Source organism: Elaeis guineensis, chromosome 2, assembly GCF_000442705.2.
Source record: "Elaeis guineensis isolate ETL-2024a chromosome 2, EG11, whole genome shotgun sequence".
NCBI classification, from domain to species: Eukaryota; Viridiplantae; Streptophyta; class Magnoliopsida; order Arecales; family Arecaceae; genus Elaeis; species Elaeis guineensis.
The window spans coordinates 123,388,537-123,411,563 of record NC_025994.2 but is presented as its reverse complement, the minus strand read 5'-3'; the positions used below and the strand labels follow the sequence as shown (position 1 = coordinate 123,411,563).

The 23,027-nt window shown below is 36.8% G+C and overlaps 2 protein-coding genes across 9 annotated transcripts; both read right to left on the bottom strand.

Moving 5' to 3' along the window:
- Positions 1-683: 683 nt before the first annotated feature.
- Positions 684-10,034, bottom strand: LOC105061427 (V-type proton ATPase subunit B 2). Its single transcript, XM_010945504.4, has 15 exons — positions 9,916-10,034; positions 8,772-8,843; positions 7,833-7,888; positions 7,627-7,725; positions 6,592-6,651; positions 5,786-5,897; positions 5,486-5,694; positions 4,046-4,174; positions 3,752-3,889; positions 2,966-3,116; positions 2,611-2,693; positions 2,327-2,374; positions 2,159-2,212; positions 1,988-2,071; positions 684-1,106 (listed from the first exon to the last, which is right to left on the bottom strand). Exons 2-15 carry the CDS (start codon positions 8,827-8,829, stop codon positions 921-923), a joined length of 1,467 nt encoding a protein of 488 aa, XP_010943806.1. The 5' UTR covers positions 8,830-8,843; positions 9,916-10,034; the 3' UTR covers positions 684-920.
- Positions 10,035-11,825: 1,791 nt separating this feature from the next.
- LOC105061508 (mediator of RNA polymerase II transcription subunit 9) lies at positions 11,826-19,803 on the bottom strand. Of its 8 annotated transcripts, none has more exons than XR_012139334.1 (6): positions 19,250-19,387; positions 18,142-18,290; positions 17,870-17,928; positions 13,353-13,411; positions 12,454-13,244; positions 11,826-12,368 (listed from the first exon to the last, which is right to left on the bottom strand). XR_012139334.1 is itself a non-coding variant. In XM_019847982.3 (6 exons), the coding sequence occupies exons 1-5, from the start codon at positions 19,406-19,408 to the stop codon at positions 13,178-13,180; spliced, it is 429 nt and encodes a 142-aa protein (XP_019703541.1). In that variant the 5' UTR covers positions 19,409-19,803; the 3' UTR covers positions 11,826-12,317; positions 12,454-13,177. The 8 variants fall into 8 exon arrangements, 6 of the variants coding, with proteins under 6 accessions (XP_019703541.1, XP_029119209.1, XP_029119210.1 ...); XR_012139333.1 differs by having other exon boundaries at positions 11,826-12,317; XM_019847982.3 differs by lacking the exon at positions 18,142-18,290 and adding an exon at positions 14,068-14,148 and having other exon boundaries at positions 11,826-12,317; positions 17,870-17,932; positions 19,250-19,803.
- Positions 19,804-23,027: the final 3,224 nt, after the last annotated feature.

Here is a 23,027-nt window from a genome sequence, read left to right as displayed (position 1 = left end):
TGCACATATTCAAAAATAAATCCAAATTTTATAACTTATAAGATTTAAATTTTTTTTTACATTAAATTGATAAAAAAATAAATAAACTTAAATAAATTAATATTGAACTTAAAACCTATATTGGATCAATATTGAAACTCAAACCAACACAACCCATCCAAATTTGCTACAAACTATTCACTTTGGTTTCCAACAATTTACACATAATAAACAATCGACAATGAGTTGAATTTTCTTCAATCCGATTGAAATCAGTCATCTAAAATTTTTCTCAATCTGATCGAATCAGATCTATGCTCAACCCAAAAAGTACCAAACTTTCTCTCTGAGGTTGGCAGACGGTATTTGTTGGTGCAAGAAAGGTGATAAAGCCGGCACCTAGGTCATGTACAAAACCTTCAGCATGACTTGCAATATTCCACTAATCTGAATGAAATTTGCCTTTGTGCAAATGTACATGCGTTAGTTATCTTCCAGGTTTATAAAGACAGCAAGCTTTATTGGCACAACGAAATTCCCATCCAGCTGATGAAAAGTAGACTTATCTATTATCATTTATTGAATGCATGTTTTTTAACTTACCATTCGATCAAACTTTGAAGATATTACTGGCTTTCCAAACAAACCTTTGTAACTAAATAGCAAATCCAAAAAAAAAACATTCATTTTGATAAACTTGAAAATTCATGCAAGAGTCAACAAATCACATTATTTTTTATCTCTGCTGTATAAACTACTGAAGTCACAAAAGCGACATAAATAGCACCAATATTTCGAAATGAATAAACCTCATCTAACTAGCAGACAGGCCTAGTCAGGACTTGTCTACCCATCAACTTATTCATGCTGGATTTCTTTCGGGGTACAGGCATGCTGGATTTCAATAATCTCCACAAAACTGCGATACCTTAGCTAGCATCTTAGTGAGCAGAGTCTCGGCTGTAGTACTGATCCAAGGTCTTTGCAGGAATGCGATGGAGAAGCTCACGGGGAAAGATGCGTAGAAGTGTCCATGCAAGATCAAGTGATTGGAAGATATTGCGAGTATCATATGCCCCTTGAGTAACAAACTTCCTTTCAAACTTGTCCAGGAACTCAAGGTATAACTGTGTTTTCATCAAATTAATAAACACAATTAGTACAATCCATAAGATAGGGAACACACCTATATTGATGCAGGCACATATCTGAAATGCACAGATATTTTGATTCTAAGATTTAAAACATGTATGTGGGTTCCAAGAATTAAAATCTGTTTGTGTTCTTAAATGAGAGAAACTCGTGTTTGCATGTTAGAGAAAGAGAAAGAGACCATGCCCATCAAAGAAGGGGGTTCCTGCTTCATTCAGTATGACATGCACATGCATGCAGACACACAACTACAGAGAGAGATTACTGGATAATCCTTAGATAAGCTCCCATATTACTCACATGGTCATTACTGGCAAATCAATCTGAAGAATCCAGTCTTGTCTACAGGGTCCAATGGATGGATTTAGTTGGGTTGTTGAACCAGCTCATATACCGAGCTTCTTTCAGACACCAAGCCACACATATATGCAATGATTGCTAGACAAAACCATTCAGATTGATCTAAATGTTCATCAATTTGTTGGTTTATGACCGGGACAGGTTTTCCTCAAGCAATAGACAAAACCACATATGCGGATGTGCACATGGGAGTGCGTGTGTGTGTGTGTGTGAGAGAGAGAGAGAGAGAGAGAGAGCGAGCTTCTTTTACAACTTAGAAAATCCAGAACAAACATGATTGCATTAAACACTAGACTGACATGAATGACATAAACCACACATATATGCAATGATTGTCAGATAAAACCATTCAAATTGATCTAAGTGTTCATCAATTTGTTGGTTTATGATAGGCACGGTTTTCCTTAAGAAATTGACAAAACCACATGTGCGGATGTGCACATAGAAATATGTGTGTGTGTGTGTGTGTGTGTGAGAGAGAGAGAGAGAGAGAGACCAAATCCTCAGATGAAAGTGCCTCTTCTCCAACAACTGCTTTCATTGCCTGAACATCTTTTCCAATTGCATAATTGGCATAAAGCTGGAAAACAAACAACAAATGAGTAAAGACACCCAAGAGCAATTCAGAGCAGTAGGCAAGTTCTCTTTTTAATTTTTGCTCACCAACCTGGTTAGACACGTCAGCATGATCACGACGGGTCATGCCTTCACCAATAGCACTCTGCAGAGAAATCAAATCAATTGTTAGGCACATAATCATTGCTCATTAGTCATTACTTCAACATTTAGACATTCCTTTTGATTTAAGAGGGCCTTCATGTACTTAGAAGCTCACCTTCATCAACCGTGAGAGAGATGGAAGGACATTGATAGGTGGGTATATCTGGCAAATTAAGCAAAAGGTAACCTTCAGATTCATGATTGACATATCAGACATAACAAACATAAAACAACTCCAGATAACAAACATATAACAACTCCAGATATCTGACTAAGAAAAGCAATTGCACTCCATAAATGTTGCTTCAGATGCACCATTGACCCAAAGATATGGAAATCATAGAAATAACTACAGTATCTGAATTTGTAGCTTTAAAACAAAAATCAGCATTGCTATACCTGCCGATTGTGCAGTTGCCTATCAATATAAATTTGGCCCTCGGTGATGTAACCCGTAAGATCTGGAGTTGGATGTGTGATATCTGTTTGACAATAGAGAAACATTCAGCAAAAGGCATCTAGAATGCAACCATATGTAATGACATCCAAAACAGGAACCCCTCATGCAATTCCTCCCCCACCCCCCACCCCAAAAAAAATAAAAATAAAAATAAAAAATAAAAAATTGATGAGAAAAGGCGGCGTCCTATGACAGAAAAATCCAATAGCCAATGTTATACCAATTTATTATATAAAAGAATCAGGTCATGATTTACTACCACAATGCATGGAAGGATATAAATTCATATATTACCATCATTGGGCATGGTTAAGATTGGTATTTGTGTGATCGACCCTTTTCTCCCTTCTATACGCCCAGCACGTTCATATATCGTTGCCAGATCAGTGTACATATACCCAGGGTAACCACGTCTACCTGGGACCTCCTCTCGAGCAGCAGATACCTGAACTCAGAAAAGGTAACTTGCATGAGCAAAATTATTTCTCTGGAAAAACTCAGCAGCAAAAGTGTTTAAAATAATTAACATGCCAGCAATATAGATGTAGAGTTATAATATAATGGACGATGACAAATTCAATCAATTTCATGAAAAAAAAAAGCAAATGTATGAAACTAAAGGACATAATGTTTGGGCAACAAATTCTAAAATTATTAAGATGTGGTCAGTAAAATGTAGCGTGGTGTCTTCTGGGTTTATGAAAAATGACTTGAGAACTTTACCTTGAACATGAGGATTTTACACAAAACTGATAACTTAAGAAATAATTGCATAAAGCTAGGCACATATACCATCAAAACTTTTACATCAGGTGACCAGGCACTTTAATTATTGATTAGCAAGTATGACCAAAGAGCACGTTGCATGCCATGTCCCAAATTCTTTAGTTTACATACTACCTAGAAATCATGGTTACGCAAGAAACCTATAAACACAACAATTTCATAAAGGACCATCAGCTAGAGCCTAAAGGCAGGCCCCAACCAACAAGGAATCAAAATAAAGCCAGCAGTAGTCAAATTAACATTCATTGAACTGTACAAAAATATCAATCAAATATGAAATGCAATTTTCCTGACCTCACGAAGTGCATCAGCATATGAGCTCATGTCTGTTAGGATAACAAGAACATGTTTCCCACATTCGTAGGCTAAATATTCTGCCGTAGTAAGTGCAATTCGAGGGGTGATGATGCGCTCGATAGTGGGGTCATTAGCCTGCAATAAGAATGATCCCAGTAACATCTAAGTATTAAGCATTGTCAATACACACGAGAATGTGCAAACTGTGTCAAATAAATGAATATAGCAATTGTGCAACACATTACGGAAAATTAAGAAGGTCATATGTCCAATGAGGTTTAGAAAAGATACCAGATTTAGAAAAAGTGTCACTCTCTCCATTGAACCATTTTCTTCAAAATCACGTTTGAAAAACTGTGCTGTTTCCATGTTTACTCCCATGGCTGCAAACACAATAGCAAAATTGTCTTCTTCGCCATCCTGTTGAATTCAGGAAAAAGAGGTTCAACATGCATGCGTAAATAGACAATGATTTTGGAAACAAATTCTCAATGGCCAACTGCAGGATTGATCCACAAGAAATCACCAAAGATTCATCCACAAAGTTATAAATCAGACATTTCATGTTTGCAGGAAAGACGTCTAATTTTTTTTTTAAAGGAAAAATAAATCCAAAACTATTATGCCAGAACTTTAATTAGTCTGTCTTTTAAGCATTATCAAAAAAAAAAAAAAGGTTATGGTGCCCAACATCAATGATGCAAGGCAATTTCAGATGGAACCCAAACTGATGAAGACATCCCCAGTTCTCCTAGATTAAACTTACCTCCATGAGTGAGATGATTAAACCTAACAACTTTTAATCAGCTAGAGCAGAAAATTATGGTCCTCTCTGGTTTCTAAGGAAGCACCACATCTGCAATCTTTGATATAGTGAAATGGGGGAGTGGGGGCAAAAAAAAGGCAGGAGCACTCGTATGATATTTCAGAGTCTTTTTTCTGAAAAATTGAACTGGTGATTCAATCCTTGATGTCAAAATGTTACATGGACCATCATTAGGCTATGACCCTCCATGTCTAAACTTGTTAGGCTCCTAATTTCTATGCATATACCTTCTCACTTTATTCTGATTCATGAGGATCTTAACAGTGCCATTGTTGGGCCATACCCTTGTTATGCTTCAGTCAGCTTGGAATGGTGAGCTTACATGATCTGGCAAGGATGTATTGGAAGCACAGTCGCTGGGATAAGCAATGTAAAACAGAACTAGAGACAGTATACAACTACAGAGCACTCAAGCACATGGAATTGAGCATTTTCAAACTTGCACTTCATAACACATTTACATATAACATTACATGACTGGCAAACATACACTAGGGATCAGATGAACACTCAAGGGAGATTGGCAAAAGAAACAATAAAGGTGTCACAAATTTCAATTGTAATCAAAACAGTTCACATGAATTGGAAAGCTCAACTGAGTAGTTTCCAGAACAATACTTACCAAGAAAAAGCATTCTTCTCCAACAAGCATGTGAAACGAGTTTTACATTTCCTACAGTTTTCTAAGTTGCATACATTTTAGCAACATATATATTTGTCTCAGTTTCTTGATTTTCAAGGATTTAATTGAACTTAGGAAACAAATTATGAATTAACTATAAGAAATTTGTCATGATAGTAGCGATGCAAACACCAGCAAAATTCACTAACTTAAATAGCATAAATTTAAGCAAACAAAGTTCTTTATTACTAGCTAATTGAACTTGTTGATATCTCTGTAATACCTCCAGGAGATTATCAGATTTTTCCAACCGCTTCACAAGACCAGCTTGACGACAAATCTGAGCTGCAATTTCATTATGTGGAAGCCCAGCAGCAGAAAACAGAGGGATCTTCTGCCCTCGAGCAATGGAGTTCATGACATCAATGGTAGATATCCCTGTCTGAATCATCTCTTCAGGATATGTTCTCTCACTAGGATTGATGGAACTTCCTGCAACAAACTCATAAGAATTAATCTTGTGGTCAAAAAAGAGCCAATCTCAGAAAATTTTGCAATTTCATCATCTTCCTCTGTAACTTACCAGAGATATCCAAGTATGCCTCTGGCAATATAGGTGGGCCATTGTCTATAGGTTTCCCAGAACCATTAAAAATCCGTCCAAGCATATCCATTGAGACAGGAGTTTTCAGAACCTGCATACAAAACAAGAGGAAAAAAAAAAATCAGAATCATGAAAGCAGCAAGAAAAATAAGAGATGAATATGCAGGCGCGCGCGCGCGCGCACACACCAAAAAAAAAAAGGGAATCCAACACAAGCATAAGCATATATAGAATATGGTAAGCAAGATGGATTAACAGACATTTTTAAGCCACTTACAGCAAGAGAGCAATTTAATAGGCCCACTAATTTATTTAGTTTATTTGCTTTTCTGTCTACCCAGAAATTTTTCCTCTTACGGACTCTTACTTTCTGTTATGCAAGAAGATCTGCTTTTACAATTCTCCCTCTAAATTTCAATTTTTTATAGCCATCTATGTTGGTGCAAAGTTATATATGAATCAAACTGAAGTTTTGGCTTGCACACAGGATCTTAAAGATCAAAAGAAGCTGGTGCATGCACACAGATGCGTGCACAGGAACACATAAATGAATAGTATAAGAGTTAAGCTGGGATTTGATAACATATCAAGAGAAATCAGCAGAAAGTCACATATTACATATGTACTATGGGAATTTACACTCACAAGACAAGTTGTACATCATATACTAGTAGCTCTATACTGGCTTTAAGTAAATACAATATGTCGGTATTATATATAAAGCGAAGATGAATAGGATTAAAAAAAAAAATTAATGGATCACACTCAAATAAAAGATTCATCACCTCTCCTGTAAATTGCACAGTAGTATATTTGTTATCGATGCCTGAAGTTCCCTCGAAAACCTGCAAATCACAACAGCATGCATACAAATTATGCAGGTAAAAGGGAACATCAAATAAACATCATATTAAGAAAATAAATAGTGCTTCAAAAAAGAATTGGAAGGGAAATCTAGTAGGCATTTGACACAATTGGAAGGCTGAAGATTATCCAAGACAGTAGTTTTTGCATATACATCCCTGCAAATATGACTTATTGCATATTTACCTGCAAAATCACTATTTGCATATATACCCCTCAAATCTTATTTTTGCAAAGATGCCCCTCCTTAGATTTTTGGATGACAGCATTAATGAAATAATTGTTTTAAGTATAAATCACTTTATTACCCTTTTGTACTAATACCACTGAAAATTTATGAAAGAATATAGCTTTTTGCAATGCAAACTAAAAGTAAAATTTTTTCAAGGGAATTAATGCAAAAGCATAAATTAAAATGCTTACTACTAACAACATCAGTCCTGAATATAATGGAAGCATATTGGTGCGAAAACAGACTGATTTGAGATACTCTCTCTCTCTCTCTCTCAAATAGTGGTTTTCGGAGGGTAGACATGCAAAAAGCTCTTCGACAAAATATGCAAACCAACAGCATCTGAATGCAACATAATCTTTCATACAATTAAAAGCGAAAGCAAACATCAACTGCAAGTAAAAAGAAAGATTTATGTTTTTTATCCCTCTCAAGTTTTAGCAAACTAAACAAATAAAAGTAATAACCAAATGTCCTCAAATTTTACTTAAAAGAAAGCAAAATAGAGGGGGAGAAAGAGGGGGGTGGGGTGGCGGTGGCGCCTAGATTTTGAACAGAAGATAACACCCAAACAATTCGGCAATTACAACTAAGCATTGAACAAAGATAACATTGCTACTCAGCAATTACATAGGGCCTAACAACAACGGAAGAACAATGAGTGTGCCGATGGCCAAAATTCACATAATTGACATAAACAAACAGAGCAAAACAAGATTAAAACCTGCACAACGGCTTTTTCCCCATCAACTTCCAAAACCTGACCACGTCGAGTTGTGCCATCTCCTAATCGTATATTAACAATTTCTTGATACTTAGGACCCTGAAATCATGTGATGGAAGAACAGCTTGAACTAAAATGGAAGAACCATGATGTTATAGGAATTATGGTGGTAAATTTAGCTGATTAGAAGTAACAAAGTTGCACACCTTAACTTTCTCCAAAATGACCAGAGGACCTGCAACGCCAGAAACAGTCCTGTACTCTGCATCATATAAAAAAAAAAAAAAATCCCTGGTTTAAATTCCATAGTGCAACCTATTATCACAAGAATTATGAATGATTCAGTATAACTCACCACAGAGGATGAAATGTAATATTAGCGACATGCATCTGCAAATTGGATGCAGAAGCACCTTCCCCATGTTATTAATACTCTCATGGTAGCTTGTTTTTTATAAACATCTTGATTTTCTTACAGCGTCAAATAAAAATTGTAACTAAATATTTGACTCCATTGGTATTGATACTTTAATCCTATATTGCATTGATATGTGTACAAGCATTAGGTGCATTTACATGTTTAAGTATCAACTCCTCCTGACTCCAAGAATTCTTCTTACAGGCCTGTACCCAAGAGGACTCATATACATTCCCATATCTACATCATGAAATACAAGTCTAAGGATCCATGTAACATAGCTTTTATCTATCATTTTCTATCCAGTGGAGGGGAAAAGAAGTGAATCTTTTTTATGACATATGAGATCCTGGTGCCCTAACCACAATGGCACAATAAAAAGCCACATAACATCCTAATGTCCTAAGCATGAGGGCACAATAAAAGCTGCGTGAGATCTGATGTCCAAACCCCAACTGCACAATAAAAGTGCCCATACAAGGTACCTTTCTATCATCTCTCCATCATATAATGCTTAATAGAGATAATAACCAAACTACGCTCACTGTTTAAAGGTTTTGGAAGTTTCATATCAATCTTCATAGAAATCAAGCATAGTGTCCATTGATACATCAAGGACACTTGATAAAAAATGGAAAGCAATGTGAGGATCATCGCATGTGCATGATCAAAAAGCATAAAAATGTTGAAACATTCCAAGATATGCTAAAGTTAAGTGACTACATACCCATGCCAATCTCCAATGTTCCCTCCTCCATGTCAGTGTTGTTCTTTGCCACGCCCATATTCAATTAACAGCCTAAAAACAACAGAAAGAAAAACAATCACCATGCAAAAGCACAAAAAGCCTTTCTTCTTTTTAACCAATAATTTTATTAAAAAAAAATGGTAGGCAGATTCTGTGACTCTATTATTGCAAATAAGTTATAGCATCTGAAGGTACATCAATAGATGAAGTAAAAGGAACCTAAACCTGTAACACTTGCCCTATTTCTTTTAACTGAATCATAGAAAAGTTATTAATACATAACGATAAGTGGATTTGAAACTCAATGAGTTGCCCATCGATTCCATTTACCTTTTTTTTTCTGAGATTATCCTACTTCCAACACCATCGGACACAGATTTTGTATTTTTCAAAGTAATAAAAAGCATGGTTCGACACACATGAGCAATAAACAACTAATCATAAATATATCAAACAAAATCTCGATTTTACGTTGGTTTTGATGGAAATTTGCCATTCAAGAACTAGCAGAGATTACACATCCCCTGATCTATAAAAAAGGAGAAAAAAGGAACAGCTTCGGATTTACTCCGTGTGCAAAAAATAAAGAAATGAATAAACAAACAAACCATACCAGCTACAAATCCAAAAAAATCGGACCCAAAATTCTAAAACATTAGAAGTTCGAAATTGAGTTCAACTCAGCGCCAAAACATAGCTAGAAAAACTTAAAGGTTTATAAATAGTCTTGATTGAAAAACCAAGTAAACATTTTGTTTGCTGGAGAACCAGTAACTGGCGCTTCTAATCCGTCAAGTTAGGAAGAGGGAGGTAGGAGAAATTCTACAGAACAAATAAAATTTTAACCATTACCTCTAAAAAAACAGTAATCTTTTGCAATTTTTCCAGAAAAAATGTTGAAAAAAAAAACTAATACGCTTCACGCTACTTCGATTAACCGATTGAATGACCAGATCTCATGAAACAAATCGATCTACCGATCAAGATAAGAGATTCTTCCGACTCGACAGTGTAAAATTTCTCAAAATAAGGCTATATTCTAAACTGGCATCAAGAAATCATCGCAAATTTTGGCACAATTATTTTTAAAAAAATGGGGAAAAAATTCCCGCAAAAAGCGTACCTCGGATTCGATCTCTCTCTCTCTCCACCCTCTGTCACACACACAGAAGCGACAAAGGAGAAATGCAAAGAACGTGCTTTATATAAGTTTTTCTATTTTCTGTCACACAACGATTATTTTTGTTAAGTTCTGACCTGTAGGAGAAAGCCGTCGGATCAATATTGGATGGACGTGGATTGATCTGGACGGTCCAACTGATGAATCAATCCGAAGATGTTGCCTCGTGGGTGCGATTGGTTGGTTGGACGGTGTCGATTTGTGGCCCATTTTATAACGCGAGGAAATATCCACGAAGGAGCGGATCGTGTATCGGCACGTCGATAGCTGTCGGATTACAGAACCAACCGTAAGAAAGTTAATACATACACTCCACCGGGTTTCCAAATTGCACGCAGAATCGGACCGTGACCGTTTGATGGCGAGGAGTTTGCTGATCGCCAATTTCGGGTTGAGCAGTGGCAACTGGATCCGGTTAGATTGGATGCGCATCAAAAATTTTTCAACCCAAATAAGACATATTCGTTAACTCAATCAAAAATTTAAATCTAAATCTAATTTATTTATTGAATATCTGATTCGACCTACATGACTCATACATTAAATTGACGGGATGGGTCATAAATTACTGCCTTTAGTTGAGCTAGTAAAAAAATTATCAATTTCGTTTTAATTTAAGAATGTGAATATGTTGGATAAATTGTGGATGGGATCACATAAATAGAATGTAGGTGATGGACGGTTCAGATTGAGCTAGTTAGATAGAAACGATGTGCTCATCAATCATCATCACGAGTGGTAGCTGTTCCTATGGCCTTATCCTTCCAGCTGAGGCCTGAGAGTAGAAAGGAAAATAAAAGAAGTTGATCATGTGATAAAATCCAATTCCATTTATGGAGGCGGACATGTCACTCTCTTCTGATGCGACCCTTGGCCTCTTAACTCGTTCGGCAGCTACTTTCTGCGCTTGTTGACCGCGGGCACGACCACAAAAATTATCGTACCACGTGATCCACTGATGAAGTGTATGGAGTCCCCCCCCCCCCCCCCCCCCCTTTCCTCTCTCTGGTAAACCGAATTATCATGCTTGGCACGATCACAAAAATTATCGTACCACGTGATCCACTGATGAAGTGTCTCTCTCTCTCTCTGGTAAACCGAATTATCATGATCACATCATTCCTGCCAGCTTGGGGTTATGATGCCAACATGGACAGATGGTATGTGAATTGGTGAAGTGTGCTTCAACTCTTCACCTTCGCAAATTCGAATCCAAGCTAAGCGAGAGGCCAGAAGAAGGTACAGAGCTATACCCTGCATGGATCCCTGGACTCCTGGGACTAAAAGTAGTAAGCTTGCCTGTGCTCCCCTCGCCCCTTCGCCGGGGCGTTAAATAATGGAAAGGCTCGTCTCCCATTACCACCCGGTCAGCTTTTCGTCTCACCCTGGCCTCCATAGACACAGCGCAAGTGACCAAGCGAATGACCCGCCCGAGGGCCAGACAGGAGACACCTCTAATTCTGACAGGTAGCCCTGGTGATCCAATCCGTGGAACGATGGCAAAATATAACCAGAGAGGTACTTGATCTTAGATAGAAACGGAAAGAGAGAGAGAGAGAGACAACCGGTGGCCCAGGGTGTTCCCTTGGATCAAAAGCTGAATGACGTACGGGACCAAACTGTGAACTGCTCTTGGCCTGGAACATGCAAATCACAACAAACTTTCTGAAGCATCGTTTCGTATCCAATTGTCTAATTGAGCATCGGTGGGTAAATGTAATTTTGTAATATTAATTCCGTATCTTCTAATCATATCAAATGATATGCCGCAGCAGAATAATCAGCAGTTGCATTTCCATCCCGATGATTTGTCGATCTATGTTGCAGCAGTAATTAGAAACATTAAATACATATTTATCAAATCAATCAATTCATATATAAATTGATCGAGGAATAAACATATTTCCTTTGCATGTAACACCGTGATCACATAGAGAAGTCCAACCCAGCAATGTCATTAAAATGCTAGCCCCTGCGAATAAGAATAACATTTACATGATTCTGAATAACAAACCAGGTCTCCGACGGAGCCGCCAAAACTGATTTTAACTACACCACAGGTAGGGATTTCCAACAAAAGTAGATGGTGAAACCCACCACAGTGAGCAGAGAGGAAACTGCTAAGAGTTGAATATCTATAAATTGTCCATGATCCAGACTTAGCAGCAGCCTAGATAGCAAATTCAGCAAACCAAATGCAGTTGGATGTCATTGTTGGCAGCCCATTCCAAGGAGCACAAACTACGAAAGGTGCTCTAAGGCTCATGGTTGAGATGATCAGAAGACTGTCACGCTGCTCAAGCACTTGGGCAGCTCAGAAATGTTCAACATCCTCTTCCCCGTCCCTGCATCAGTAACAGAATGGCAGGATATGAATGCCTCCTTTTCTGCAATTCCTGTTTACAGGGGAAACAGCCTCAAGACATATTCCCCCAAAACAGTGAGTAATGATAATTTTGATCAAAGCCTGCAGCGACTCACTGTTCATGTGTTGGGACCAGCACTTTCTTTGCCCTTAGGAGATTATGGGTGTACTTTTCACCCCCTTGGTAGAGCCAGCAAGGCAAGACGGTGCGCAAACGAGCTGGGCCCCTATCACCTCATTCAACATGCCTCCGAGCATTGCCCGAAAGACACCCAGCTGCCGCATCATTCTCTGTTCCCATTACTTCAGGGTTAAAAGAACAACCAGTGCAATCAACTTTAACATCAGCCAGATCAAATTCATTTTAACAATGCCATCATCAATCATTCTAACTTATGCACATAGCAGAATACAAATAAGGTAGAAGTATGTGCTAAAATGACAACAGTCAAAACATATTTGGACAAAGCGGCCAGGCTATAATTCTCTTTAAATTATCATAAGGGAGAGGAAGGTTCCTGTCCAGCAAATATACTGCATGTGGTATTAAGAATAAAGAAGAAATGGAAACATTCAAGAACAGAAAAAAGAGCTCCTTCCATCTCTCATAGAAGACATTTGAGCCTTGAGATAAACCAGAACAGGGGAAAAAAAAAAAAAAAGATCAATAGCTGATACGATTGTATAAGCCGAAGTGTACCGAAACCTACTATAAAAATAATGATAAGTCACAAAATTGTTTCCATAAGGTCCTTTCGTATTTAAGAATTTAATCCTTCAAATTTATACTCTCAGGAAGGGTTACAAGCTTCCTGGAAATAGCAAAGATAATAAATGAAGTTATCTGTTTTTATCCGGCTTAACCAGCTCTTCCACAGAACTTTTATACTTTGCAATCAGGTCCCTGCTAAAAGTTTAATAAACAACAAGTCAAACATTATTGCTAATAAAGCTTGACCAATCATCTATCTATCATGTATTGCAGGTAATGATATATCCAAAAGGCAGAACAGACCTCCTTTGGTTCAGCTGTTGCATAGTTTCCTCTACTTCGTGCTTTTGTCCTTCAACTGTCTGGTGACATCACATAAACACCAAGCAGTCAATCTGAAGAATTCAACAAGGTAATATACAAGCATCAATGGCTTCAAAGTTCAAACTATATGAAATTCACAGATTTAAAGTCTCTGATCCAACATATGATCCATAAACACACAAAAGCAAACAAAAAAGGAAAAGAAAGCCAAAAAAATCTAAAAAGCCAATTATATAGCCAGAAAACAACCGGCAAAACATTAACTAAGCCTTCAAACACACACACATCCCCTAATACCCCTCCCACCACCAATGGAGAGAGGGAGGGAAGGAAATCTTGCATAGCATGTATAATAAGGTAACAGTCTTCTTGTAACTTGATCAGTCTGGAATCACAAGACACGCAAAAGAAATTCAGAGGGGTAGTCTATCTAGGTATTTAAAATCAGTGGTTCGTGATTGATATGTAGATTCTTAAATTTAGGATTGAAACCTCAGCCCTACCAGAAGGAAAGTCCTACTTCAGCTACAGAAAAAAATACCAGTGCCCAGCTTCATTTGCACTGCTTAGCTAAGTTTGCAAATCCGTATTCACCATCCATTCCAAAGCAAAAACTATTTTGCTAAACTCCTACAGTGGTTTCTTTCCAGTTCACTTGAAAATGGTACAAATAAATCATGCGTGGTTTACATACCACACCCTTTGTATTTATTGTAACTGAAATAGAGTTTAGCAATCGTTGGCATCTTTCAAATAGGGCAGTCAATTCGCTAACCTGAAAAAAATAAAATGAAATAACAACATGCATTTCGTATACTGATAGCTAAACAGTCACAAGCATGAGCAGAGGAAAATGGAATTTACAAGCACAGACACCAAAACCGCCAGGTGAAATTAACCACAATAATTGTCATCAGATAAGTTCCATGAGAGACTATCTAAGAGATGCATGCATAAAAACTCTTGATACATTGCTAAACTACTATGATGAGGTAGATATCAATCCCAACTGCAAATTTCATCACATACATATGGATAAGCCATTTGTGCTTTAAAATAACACAAACAAATGCGGATGAAAATAAGTGCATATAATGTGCTGACAAAATAGAGGTAATAAGGGGTGCAGATATCCTAATTACTCAGTCTATCAAAGAGTCTATCCATGCAGAACACTCAAATCTGTAAGTTGTTTCCTGTTGGGATTCAAAGAGAGATCATTGCCTGAAGGTGATCTACAAATGATTTTTACAAATCAATGCCTGGTTCAGCTCAGTAAAGGGTCCGAACAGGGCGAACCAAGCGAAACCGCATAGTTCTGCTTAGTCCGGAGTGGTTCAGGCCCCTTACCCTTCTTTGTTTCCACTTTTTCTTGTTTTTTCTCCTTTTTTCCTTTCTTTCCTTTCTTTCTTTTTTCTCCCTTCCTCCTTTTCTTACCTTTTTTCTTCTTTTTTCTTTCCTTTCTTCCTTCATTTCTTTCTTTTTCTTCTTTCTTCCTTCCTTTGTTCTTTCCTTTTCCTTCTTCCCTTTCTTTCTTTCCTTTTCTTTTTCTTTCATAATTTCTTTTTTCCTTTCCTTCTTCTTTCATTCATTTCTTTATTTCCTTTTCTTCATCTGTCATTCATTTCTTTCTTTCCTCCTTTTATTCATTCATTCCTTTCCTTTTCTTCTTCTTCTCTTCTCTCTTTTTCTCTTTTTCTTCTTCCTTCCTTTCTTTCCTTTCTTTCTATCTATCCTTTTTATTCTTCTTTCCCTACATATGCTATTTGAAGTGTCATTGTTTAAATACTTCAAAACAGTCATAATCATAATGATTTGAATGCATCATGCCCTGATCGATCTACAAGGATAGAATAATAACTTTGAGCATCTAATGATGTATCAGTAAATACAAAATTGCTGGACTTGAATGTTCCAAATTATTGTAGATAACTCACCATTTTTTTTGGTCAGCTTCTTATATTAAAAGCTATAGTTTATATGTATTTGGTGCTTTAATGTGATTTTGGCTCTAATGGTGTTATAATTTCATGATAGTTCTCTGGTTGTAGCTTGAAGATGTCATTGAGAATGATCAAAGTGTTTGATGATAAATAAATCAAGTCTTACCACGTCTAATTTTTATTTTCGTTTATTTTTGAAGGAAACATCATGGACTAGTGCTGTATGAGTCATTTGAAGAAAAGCTTGTTACTTTAAAGCTCAATGATTCTCTTGATATTTATTAACATGGTTGATCACTCAGTCTAAGAGTTAATATGGTATTACTTTTTGATTGCTCTTAGAAGATTTTGATACCAGCTATCTACAAGTGTGCCTTGAATAGTGCATATCTATAACACCATAAGTGTTTCTTTAGATTTCTAATTACTGCTAGTGCTGCTCTAATTTAAATTTTTAAAATGTCTAAATTTGCTAATAGAAAATTTATTAAGTATCCTGAGCATCCATAAAACATTAATTTGATACTTTGAACAGTAACCAAGGCTTAATTGGATATTTTAAAAGTACACCATATCCATAAACCTTAAAATAATACTCAAAAACAAAAACAAAAACAAAAAAACAAAAATTCTATACAAGTGCCGAATCTGCATGCATTTGCATATAGAGTGCCAGTACGGTATAGTATAATATCGTAACAGTCAAGTACTGGTATGATACCTAGTATCGAACTTGCAGACCTTGCAAATGATACAAAGAAAAATATAAATGACAAGCATTATCACATCTATCTGGTGCCAACTTGCAAATCCTTTGTCACTAAATCTTATCTGGAGCAACTCCTCCTTAGGGCCTATTTGGATGGTTGAGCCCAAATTCCATAGGAATTGTGGGTTTGGGCCAATACAACCATCCAAATCAGGCTAGGTTAGGCTATATTAACACAAACCCAGAATATTTCTAGAGTGGGCCGGCCCGAAGCCCATAGGTTAGGCTATACAAAGACCTACTAAGATCTTTTTTTCTCCCTATGGGATTCGAGCTAGCCCACTGCAGAAGTCTTCTGGGTTTGTGTAAATATAACCTAAAGTAGCCTGATTTGGATGGTTGTATTGGCCCAAACCAACGATTTCTATAGGATTTTGGGCCCAACCATTTAAACAGGCCCTTAATGAAAGTGTCCTCTATCTTCACACTACTACCAAAGCTTTTACATCATCTCCCTAAATTTCAGCCTTTAACCTAAATCCCAAACCCACTTTACTGGGAAATTCTTTATGCTGCATGTGGCCATGTTTAAACAAAGAATTATTGGAATCACCGACAATATGATAATAGAGTAGTCAAAGGTACAAGAATTACCTTGTTGTAACAGAAAAATTCCCATCTCAGTGGATAAACCGCATGAGTAGGATTAAATTTCATTCCTTTATTGCCCATTTCGGTAAGACAGTACCCCAATTTTGCACTATGGCAAATGTCCATGTCAAACTAACTCTCGCTAGTTTTATGTTGTTGAAAGAGAATGTAACCTATATATGGATAAGAAATAGGTGGAAGCAAATTGCTTCAATTTGTCTACATTTGACAGTACCAATGACATTCTAAAAAAAGCTAATAAACAATTTCGTACTAAGATTAAGTTAAAATTCTATTCTCAAAATAAGATTTCATACAAAAATGGGTCATTAGCCTCCACAAAGTCATACTTAAATAGATGCTGTTATCTAAGACCAACCTCCCTTATCTTAATGCGCAGCTCTGTCTGCATTTCCCACCCATGTTTCTCATCTTCTCCACTAACTAATTTTGGGAAAATCCTCTATTAATCAGTAATACATTAAAGATGACCTCCTGTTCTAATATTTAAGAGGATACTTGCAAACAGCCTCATAAATTTAAAATAACAAATAAAGCCCTTGATTCACAATTCTTAATTTGGTTCATATAAAACAGTTCATATATATCAAGTTGTAAATATATCTTTTTTTTTATCATTAAAATAGAAAAACATAAAAGTATAGTTCATATATAACATATTGAACTTTTAATTATATGTACGTATGAATATTTCATGCAGCTCGGCACTCATCCTGTCATAAAATTTGAATTAATAAATGAATCCACCAACCCTTTTTCCAAAACAGCAAGATGTTAAACAGAAGCATTGTCAGCTCCTTGCAAAGATGGCAAATGGGGAGGAACATTTTATTAGATAACACAATCAAGTCTGATTGGCAACTAAAGTCAATTGCGAAAAAAACTAGACGGAAACATGGTATCCAAAAAATGGAGCACCTGTGATTCTTTGACACTCTACCACTGGTTTATTGCCAAAGAACTCTGAATTAGCACTAAATCAATTACAATTTCTCAAGCATGTTTGCTTTATTGCCAAAGAACTCTGAAATAGCACTAAATCAATTACAATTTCTCAAGCATGTTTGGTTTATTGCCAAAGAACTCTGAAATAGCACTAAATCAATTACAATTTCTCAAGCATGTTTGCACATGTTAGAGACACACAGACACAGAGAGAAAGAGATTCTAACCAATGCATCAAAATGCTGATCACGAGTTCCGCTTTCAACTGCATCTGCTAATCTTTCCACTAACTACAAAAAAAAAGGGGGTAAGAGTAACAATTATAAACAAAATAAAGATAAACAAACTAGTCCTTCTCTAACCATGAGTATCCATGTGGTAGTGCACCAAAATATAATCATTATAACAGATGCACGATCATAATCAAAACTAACAAGCCCGATCAAGTAAACAGTGAACACATACAACAGAAACATGTTGACAATTGGAAAAGACATGCCTCAGTATATACAGGCTAATTGTAAGCAATCATATATCTTTGTGCAACAGTGATGCAGCATTGGTTTTCCTAGAAGGCTTTGGTGCCTTTGCCATCTTGATAAAGGAACAAGCTTCAAGTTCTTTTTCATGTTCTTCCTCTCCACTTACCTGACATCAATAAGAAGACTATTGGTTTTTCTCAGATATTGAGGGCAAAGATAAGATCAGAAACAGTAAGACCACATCTGTGGACTCAAAGTACAAGGCTCGCCAAGCATTATCTAGTTCAAATTATTATGTTCCGTTCCTTTCCTCATGTTCATACATGATCACTGTCAGGAATTATGTCTCCAGTCATAAATAATGGACTTCTGTTAGTATCATGAAAAAATAAAAAAATCACATTCAATAGAAGAAAGCATTTTGGCTTACTTATCTAGAATTTTAATAAAAAATAAAAAATAAGAAAAACTGCCACCATCTCCCACCAAATCTCAATCCATATGGAAATCATTTACATGTAATAAAAAACAATCAGATTGCAAAATGGTTTGATCATGAAACTAAAACAGCTCCAGTTTCGGCTTATTTTGCAGTTACGTGCAATCAGTCGTCCATCCTCAACGTTTATCTATTAACACCAATTAGTTAATGATTAAAGAAACAATCCTATTCCATAGAAGAAAGGTCCATGGCTGTCCAAGAATCTCGAGAAATTAAAAGAAACAACGTTTAGGAAAATTTAGCCAAAAAGCCAAACAAATCTAACCAAATCTAACAAAACTATCCATCATCTATAAAAACCTCGAACCGCTACATGATTGATTGAACATAAATCATAAAGAAACCATCTAGGCTGTTATTGTCTATCACTCTTATATATAAGTGGTCGATATAAGGAAGAAAATTGCGAGAATAGAAAAAACCAATTAGCAAAATATAATGTTGATTTCCTCAGTGTCATTCATCAAACATGAAATTGAACTCATCATCTGCTTGACAAATTCAAGAAACCAGGATAACTATGACTTCAGATATACGAACCGGTCGTTCCAATCCGATTGAACAAAGATATTTTACTGATATCCAAATGAAACATGGCTAGGGTTTTAGGAGGGTAATCGTACATGGAGGAGATGGAAATGAGAGGCCAGGGAGGGGTGGTGATGGTGCTGCTGCTGCTGTTGTTGGGGGTGGTATTGGGATTGGAGAGAGTCGGGATCTTGAGCCACCGAGTTCTGGCTGGGTACCATCATCCAGCTTCCACCGCCGTACTGGTGATCCATTTCTGAGGCCCTCTTGTGCTTTACAAAACGAACGGTTCGGGAATTGGGATTGGGACCCAGAAGAAAGAAAAGGAGAAACGGAAAAGGTTCAAGAAAAGGGAAGTGAAGGGAGAACGAAAGAAACAAAGAAAACGGTGCGGTGCCTTCTGCGTTCTTTCTCGTCGACAGGTCTAAGGTTGCGTTTCATGGCCGGCAATCTATTCAAATAATTGATAATTTAAAAAATTTTATTATTAAATTATCATATTTAATATATTTTATAGATTGATAATTTAAATTATCATAATTTAAATTATTTTTAAATAAAATAATCTGGATTATCAAGATGAAGGTAGCTATCCAAATTATCATTATTTTGATAATTTTGTAATAAAATTTCTAGATAAAACTGCTCTCCTCTCCTCCTACCTCTCCATGCGATGCTACTCGTTGCTCACCGTGCCTCTCCCTCAATCTCCCCTCCTGCGACTGCACCGCCCGCCGCTGGCAATGGAGGAGGAGGAGGAGAAGGAGAAAACAATGACGAGAACGGAGAGAAAGAAGAGTACGAAGAAGAGGAGGTTAAGGAAGGATCAAAAAAGGGTAGCGGCTGCCCTCCATCGAAGAGGAAGAAGGTACAGAGCCTCTTCCGCTGGCTATTGAGCGGTCCGATGAGGCTCCGGGTCCACGATGTGGTGATCAGAGGGAACGCCAAGATCAAGGACTCTGTGATCGAGGCCAAGGTGCTCGACGCCTTCCGATCGGCGTCCACGATGCAGGAGCTCCTCCAAAACGTCGGTGCCGCCAATGAGCGGCTTTGTCGGCTGCACGTCTTCGATTCGGTCAGCATCACGTTCAATGCCAGCCCCCCGGAGCTCTCGGGCACCTCCAATGTCATCATCGATGTGGTGGAGGCCGCTGTCTCATGCCGTGGTGCAGGAGGCGCCATGGGGTGCGGTGCCGAGGGCGTGACGGGCAGAAGGTCGTGGGGGTTGAGGTGTGGGGGACCGGTGACGCGGGTGAGGACGGTGTCGAAGATGCAGGGGCAGATGGCCGGGGGTTTGGGGGGGGGGGGCTTGTGGCGTGCGGGGGAAGGAGAAAGAAAAAAAATATATATTTATTATTATTATTATATTATATTATATTATATTATATATTATTATATATTATATTATATATATTATATATATTATATTATATTATATTATATTTTTATTTTTTTACTTAGAAAAAATAAAAATTTTATGTATGGATATGATTTTTAATAAATTTGATTTAAAGATATTTTAAAAATTTGATGTTACGTTACTAGTAATCTAATTGTCATATCAAACATATTAATCAAGATTCTTAATAATTTTACTATAATATTACCTGCACGTACCAAATATAATAATCAAAATTACTAGCAATCTATCCAGATTACGGATAATCCAGATTACTAAGTAATCTAAATTATAATTGTCTGGCAATGCACCAAACGCAATCTAAAGGACTTACGAATTGACATGTCGTTCGGTCTCGTGATGCGAAGTGATGAGGTTTGCCTCATCGCTGCTTGCAATACAAGTAAGTGAGGGTAACATAGTTGACATATGCCATATGTATAAGTTTGACGGCCCTGGTGCGATGGGGCTCGACTGTTTCCACAGCCAGGCAGCTCGGCTGCATGCCTGTCAGGTTTAGGTCCGATGCCTATAGGACCATCAAGTCATCCGATGCAATGTCGATCATTAGATCACTATCGTGATCCATACTGATGCACGCTTTGATGCCGTATTTGGGCACCGCCAAATATCACAACTCTCGAAACTCAATAATCACCGATCGCACCATGGCCTACTGATCCACCGAGCGTCAGACCTAAGCCGCTTCCATATGTGCCATGCTGGCGTTCGTTAAAACGTGAGCTCGGTGGCTGAAATCGAAACTTTTGATGGTAAAGAATAGCTTGCTTAGATGGTTGACATGAAAATCTTATAAAATTTATGGATTGAATTAAAATCATTAGCAAAATCATCGGATTATAATTTGGGTTAAATTTATATTTATAAATATTTAGAAGTTACTTTGGAGTGGACCAGCCTAAGTTTTATTATAATATTATTATATTATTATGTTATATTATTATATCATATCATATCATATCACATTATATTAATTATTATATTATAATATACAATACTATACTATACTATACTAATCTTATATTATTATATCGTATTATATTGTATCATACTCAACTATATAATGTTGTCGTTTATTATCATTTTATCATCCCAAAATCACTTTTGCGGCTTGGTTACGAAATATGTGTTAAAGTTCTAAATACATATCATAATCATTTTGTTCGATTTAAGGATGGATAAAATATTTAGATATTCAACCATTTTTTTAGATAAAATTGAGCACTCATACATGTCTAGTATGAAATAGTCAAAAAAAAATCAAAAAAAAGAATGTCCTGAAATACCAATTGTAGATCCATCATCTCAATCTGAGTGAACGCTATGGTATGCTCTGCCATAAATGAGGATACCTAATTAGCGGCATTGTTGGCCTCACGATATACAAGCCCGATACCAATCGAGGAGCAATCCCAAATTAGTCATCAAATATCATAAAGGAGTGGGTGCACCGTTGCATCCCTCGACTGCTCCTGTAACTAATTGATCATAGTTGCCAAGCCCCCTTCAACCACAAGTCTCTTCACTCTTAGTCTCAGCCTTATGAAGGAGATATCTACCCAGGCTATCTATAGCTCTACTATCAGAATAATGTTGTCAAAGAGGTAGCTCTCGCTAGCCACCATAAATCTAGAAGCGGAACTGTGAATCACGAATCCCGCACTGCCCCTAATGCCTAAAGCCAACCCTATTAATATGGCTACCTTTCCCCACAAGTGAGGTACATGGTCAACTTGATAGCACCCAAGAGAGAGGGTGCCAAGAGAAAAATCCTAGATGTGGAGAAAATCTCGAAGTGCTGTGGAGGGTGACGATGACTTTAGATGGCATCACTTGCTGACAAAGAGTTATGTTGGTCATTATATCATTGTCGAGAACAGAGATATTGTGCTGCCACCAGCGAGGAAACACAATGATGGCATCCATTTATCAGTCCCATAGCAACCTTAAGGATGGAGGGCAGTGTGCGCTCTAGTGGTAATGATTGACGGCTTTGATTTATTCTTCGATATATGGGCGATTGCTAGGGGTGCCATTGTCTATGGTAGAATGGAAGAGCAAACCCTTTTCCTTCATAAAATCTCATTAGAAATGATGGTAAAGGTGAGGGGGCCCTTTTACCCTTTTTTTTGTTTTTTTTTTAATATGAAATGTGGCCTTTTATGATATGATAGATTTACTCTCAACTAACTAATTTTTTCTTTCCTCACCAAAAAAAACATATTTCTAATTTAATTAATAACTAGCACACAACCCATAGAAAAGTGTGGGATACTTTTTTAAATTAAAGAATATAACATCCCTAAAATATATTTTTAATTAATCATATAATTTATTTAAAATAATATATTTTTCTATATAATATTTATTTAATTATTAAATATTTTAATGATTTAATAAAATATAATTTTCAATAATTTATTCATATATTATTAAATATTATTAATTTTTAA

What these genes read in the sequence shown, in the direction of transcription:
- LOC105061427 (XM_010945504.4), bottom strand. Translation starts at nt 8,829, where the DNA reads ATGGGCGTGGCAAAGAACAACACTGACATGGAGGAGGGAACATTGGAG. An exon ending in GGGAAAAAGCCGTTGTGCAG is followed by an intron (nt 6,652 to 7,626) that starts GTTTTAATCTTG and finishes TGTGATTTGCAG; the next exon opens with GTTTTCGAGGGAACTTCAGG. An exon ending in ATGCTGACGTGTCTAACCAG is followed by an intron (nt 2,072 to 2,158) that starts GTTGGTGAGCAA and finishes TTTGTTTTCCAG; the next exon opens with CTTTATGCCAATTATGCAAT.
- LOC105061508 (XM_019847982.3), bottom strand. Translation starts at nt 19,408, where the DNA reads ATGGATCACCAGTACGGCGGTGGAAGCTGGATGATGGTACCCAGCCAG. An exon ending in CTCATTTCCATCTCCTCCAT is followed by an intron (nt 17,933 to 19,249) that starts GTACGATTACCC and finishes TTTTTTTTGTAG; the next exon opens with TTAGTGGAAAGATTAGCAGA. An exon ending in CAACAGCTGAACCAAAGGAG is followed by an intron (nt 13,245 to 13,352) that starts GTCTGTTCTGCC and finishes TTAAACTTTTAG; the next exon opens with CAGGGACCTGATTGCAAAGT.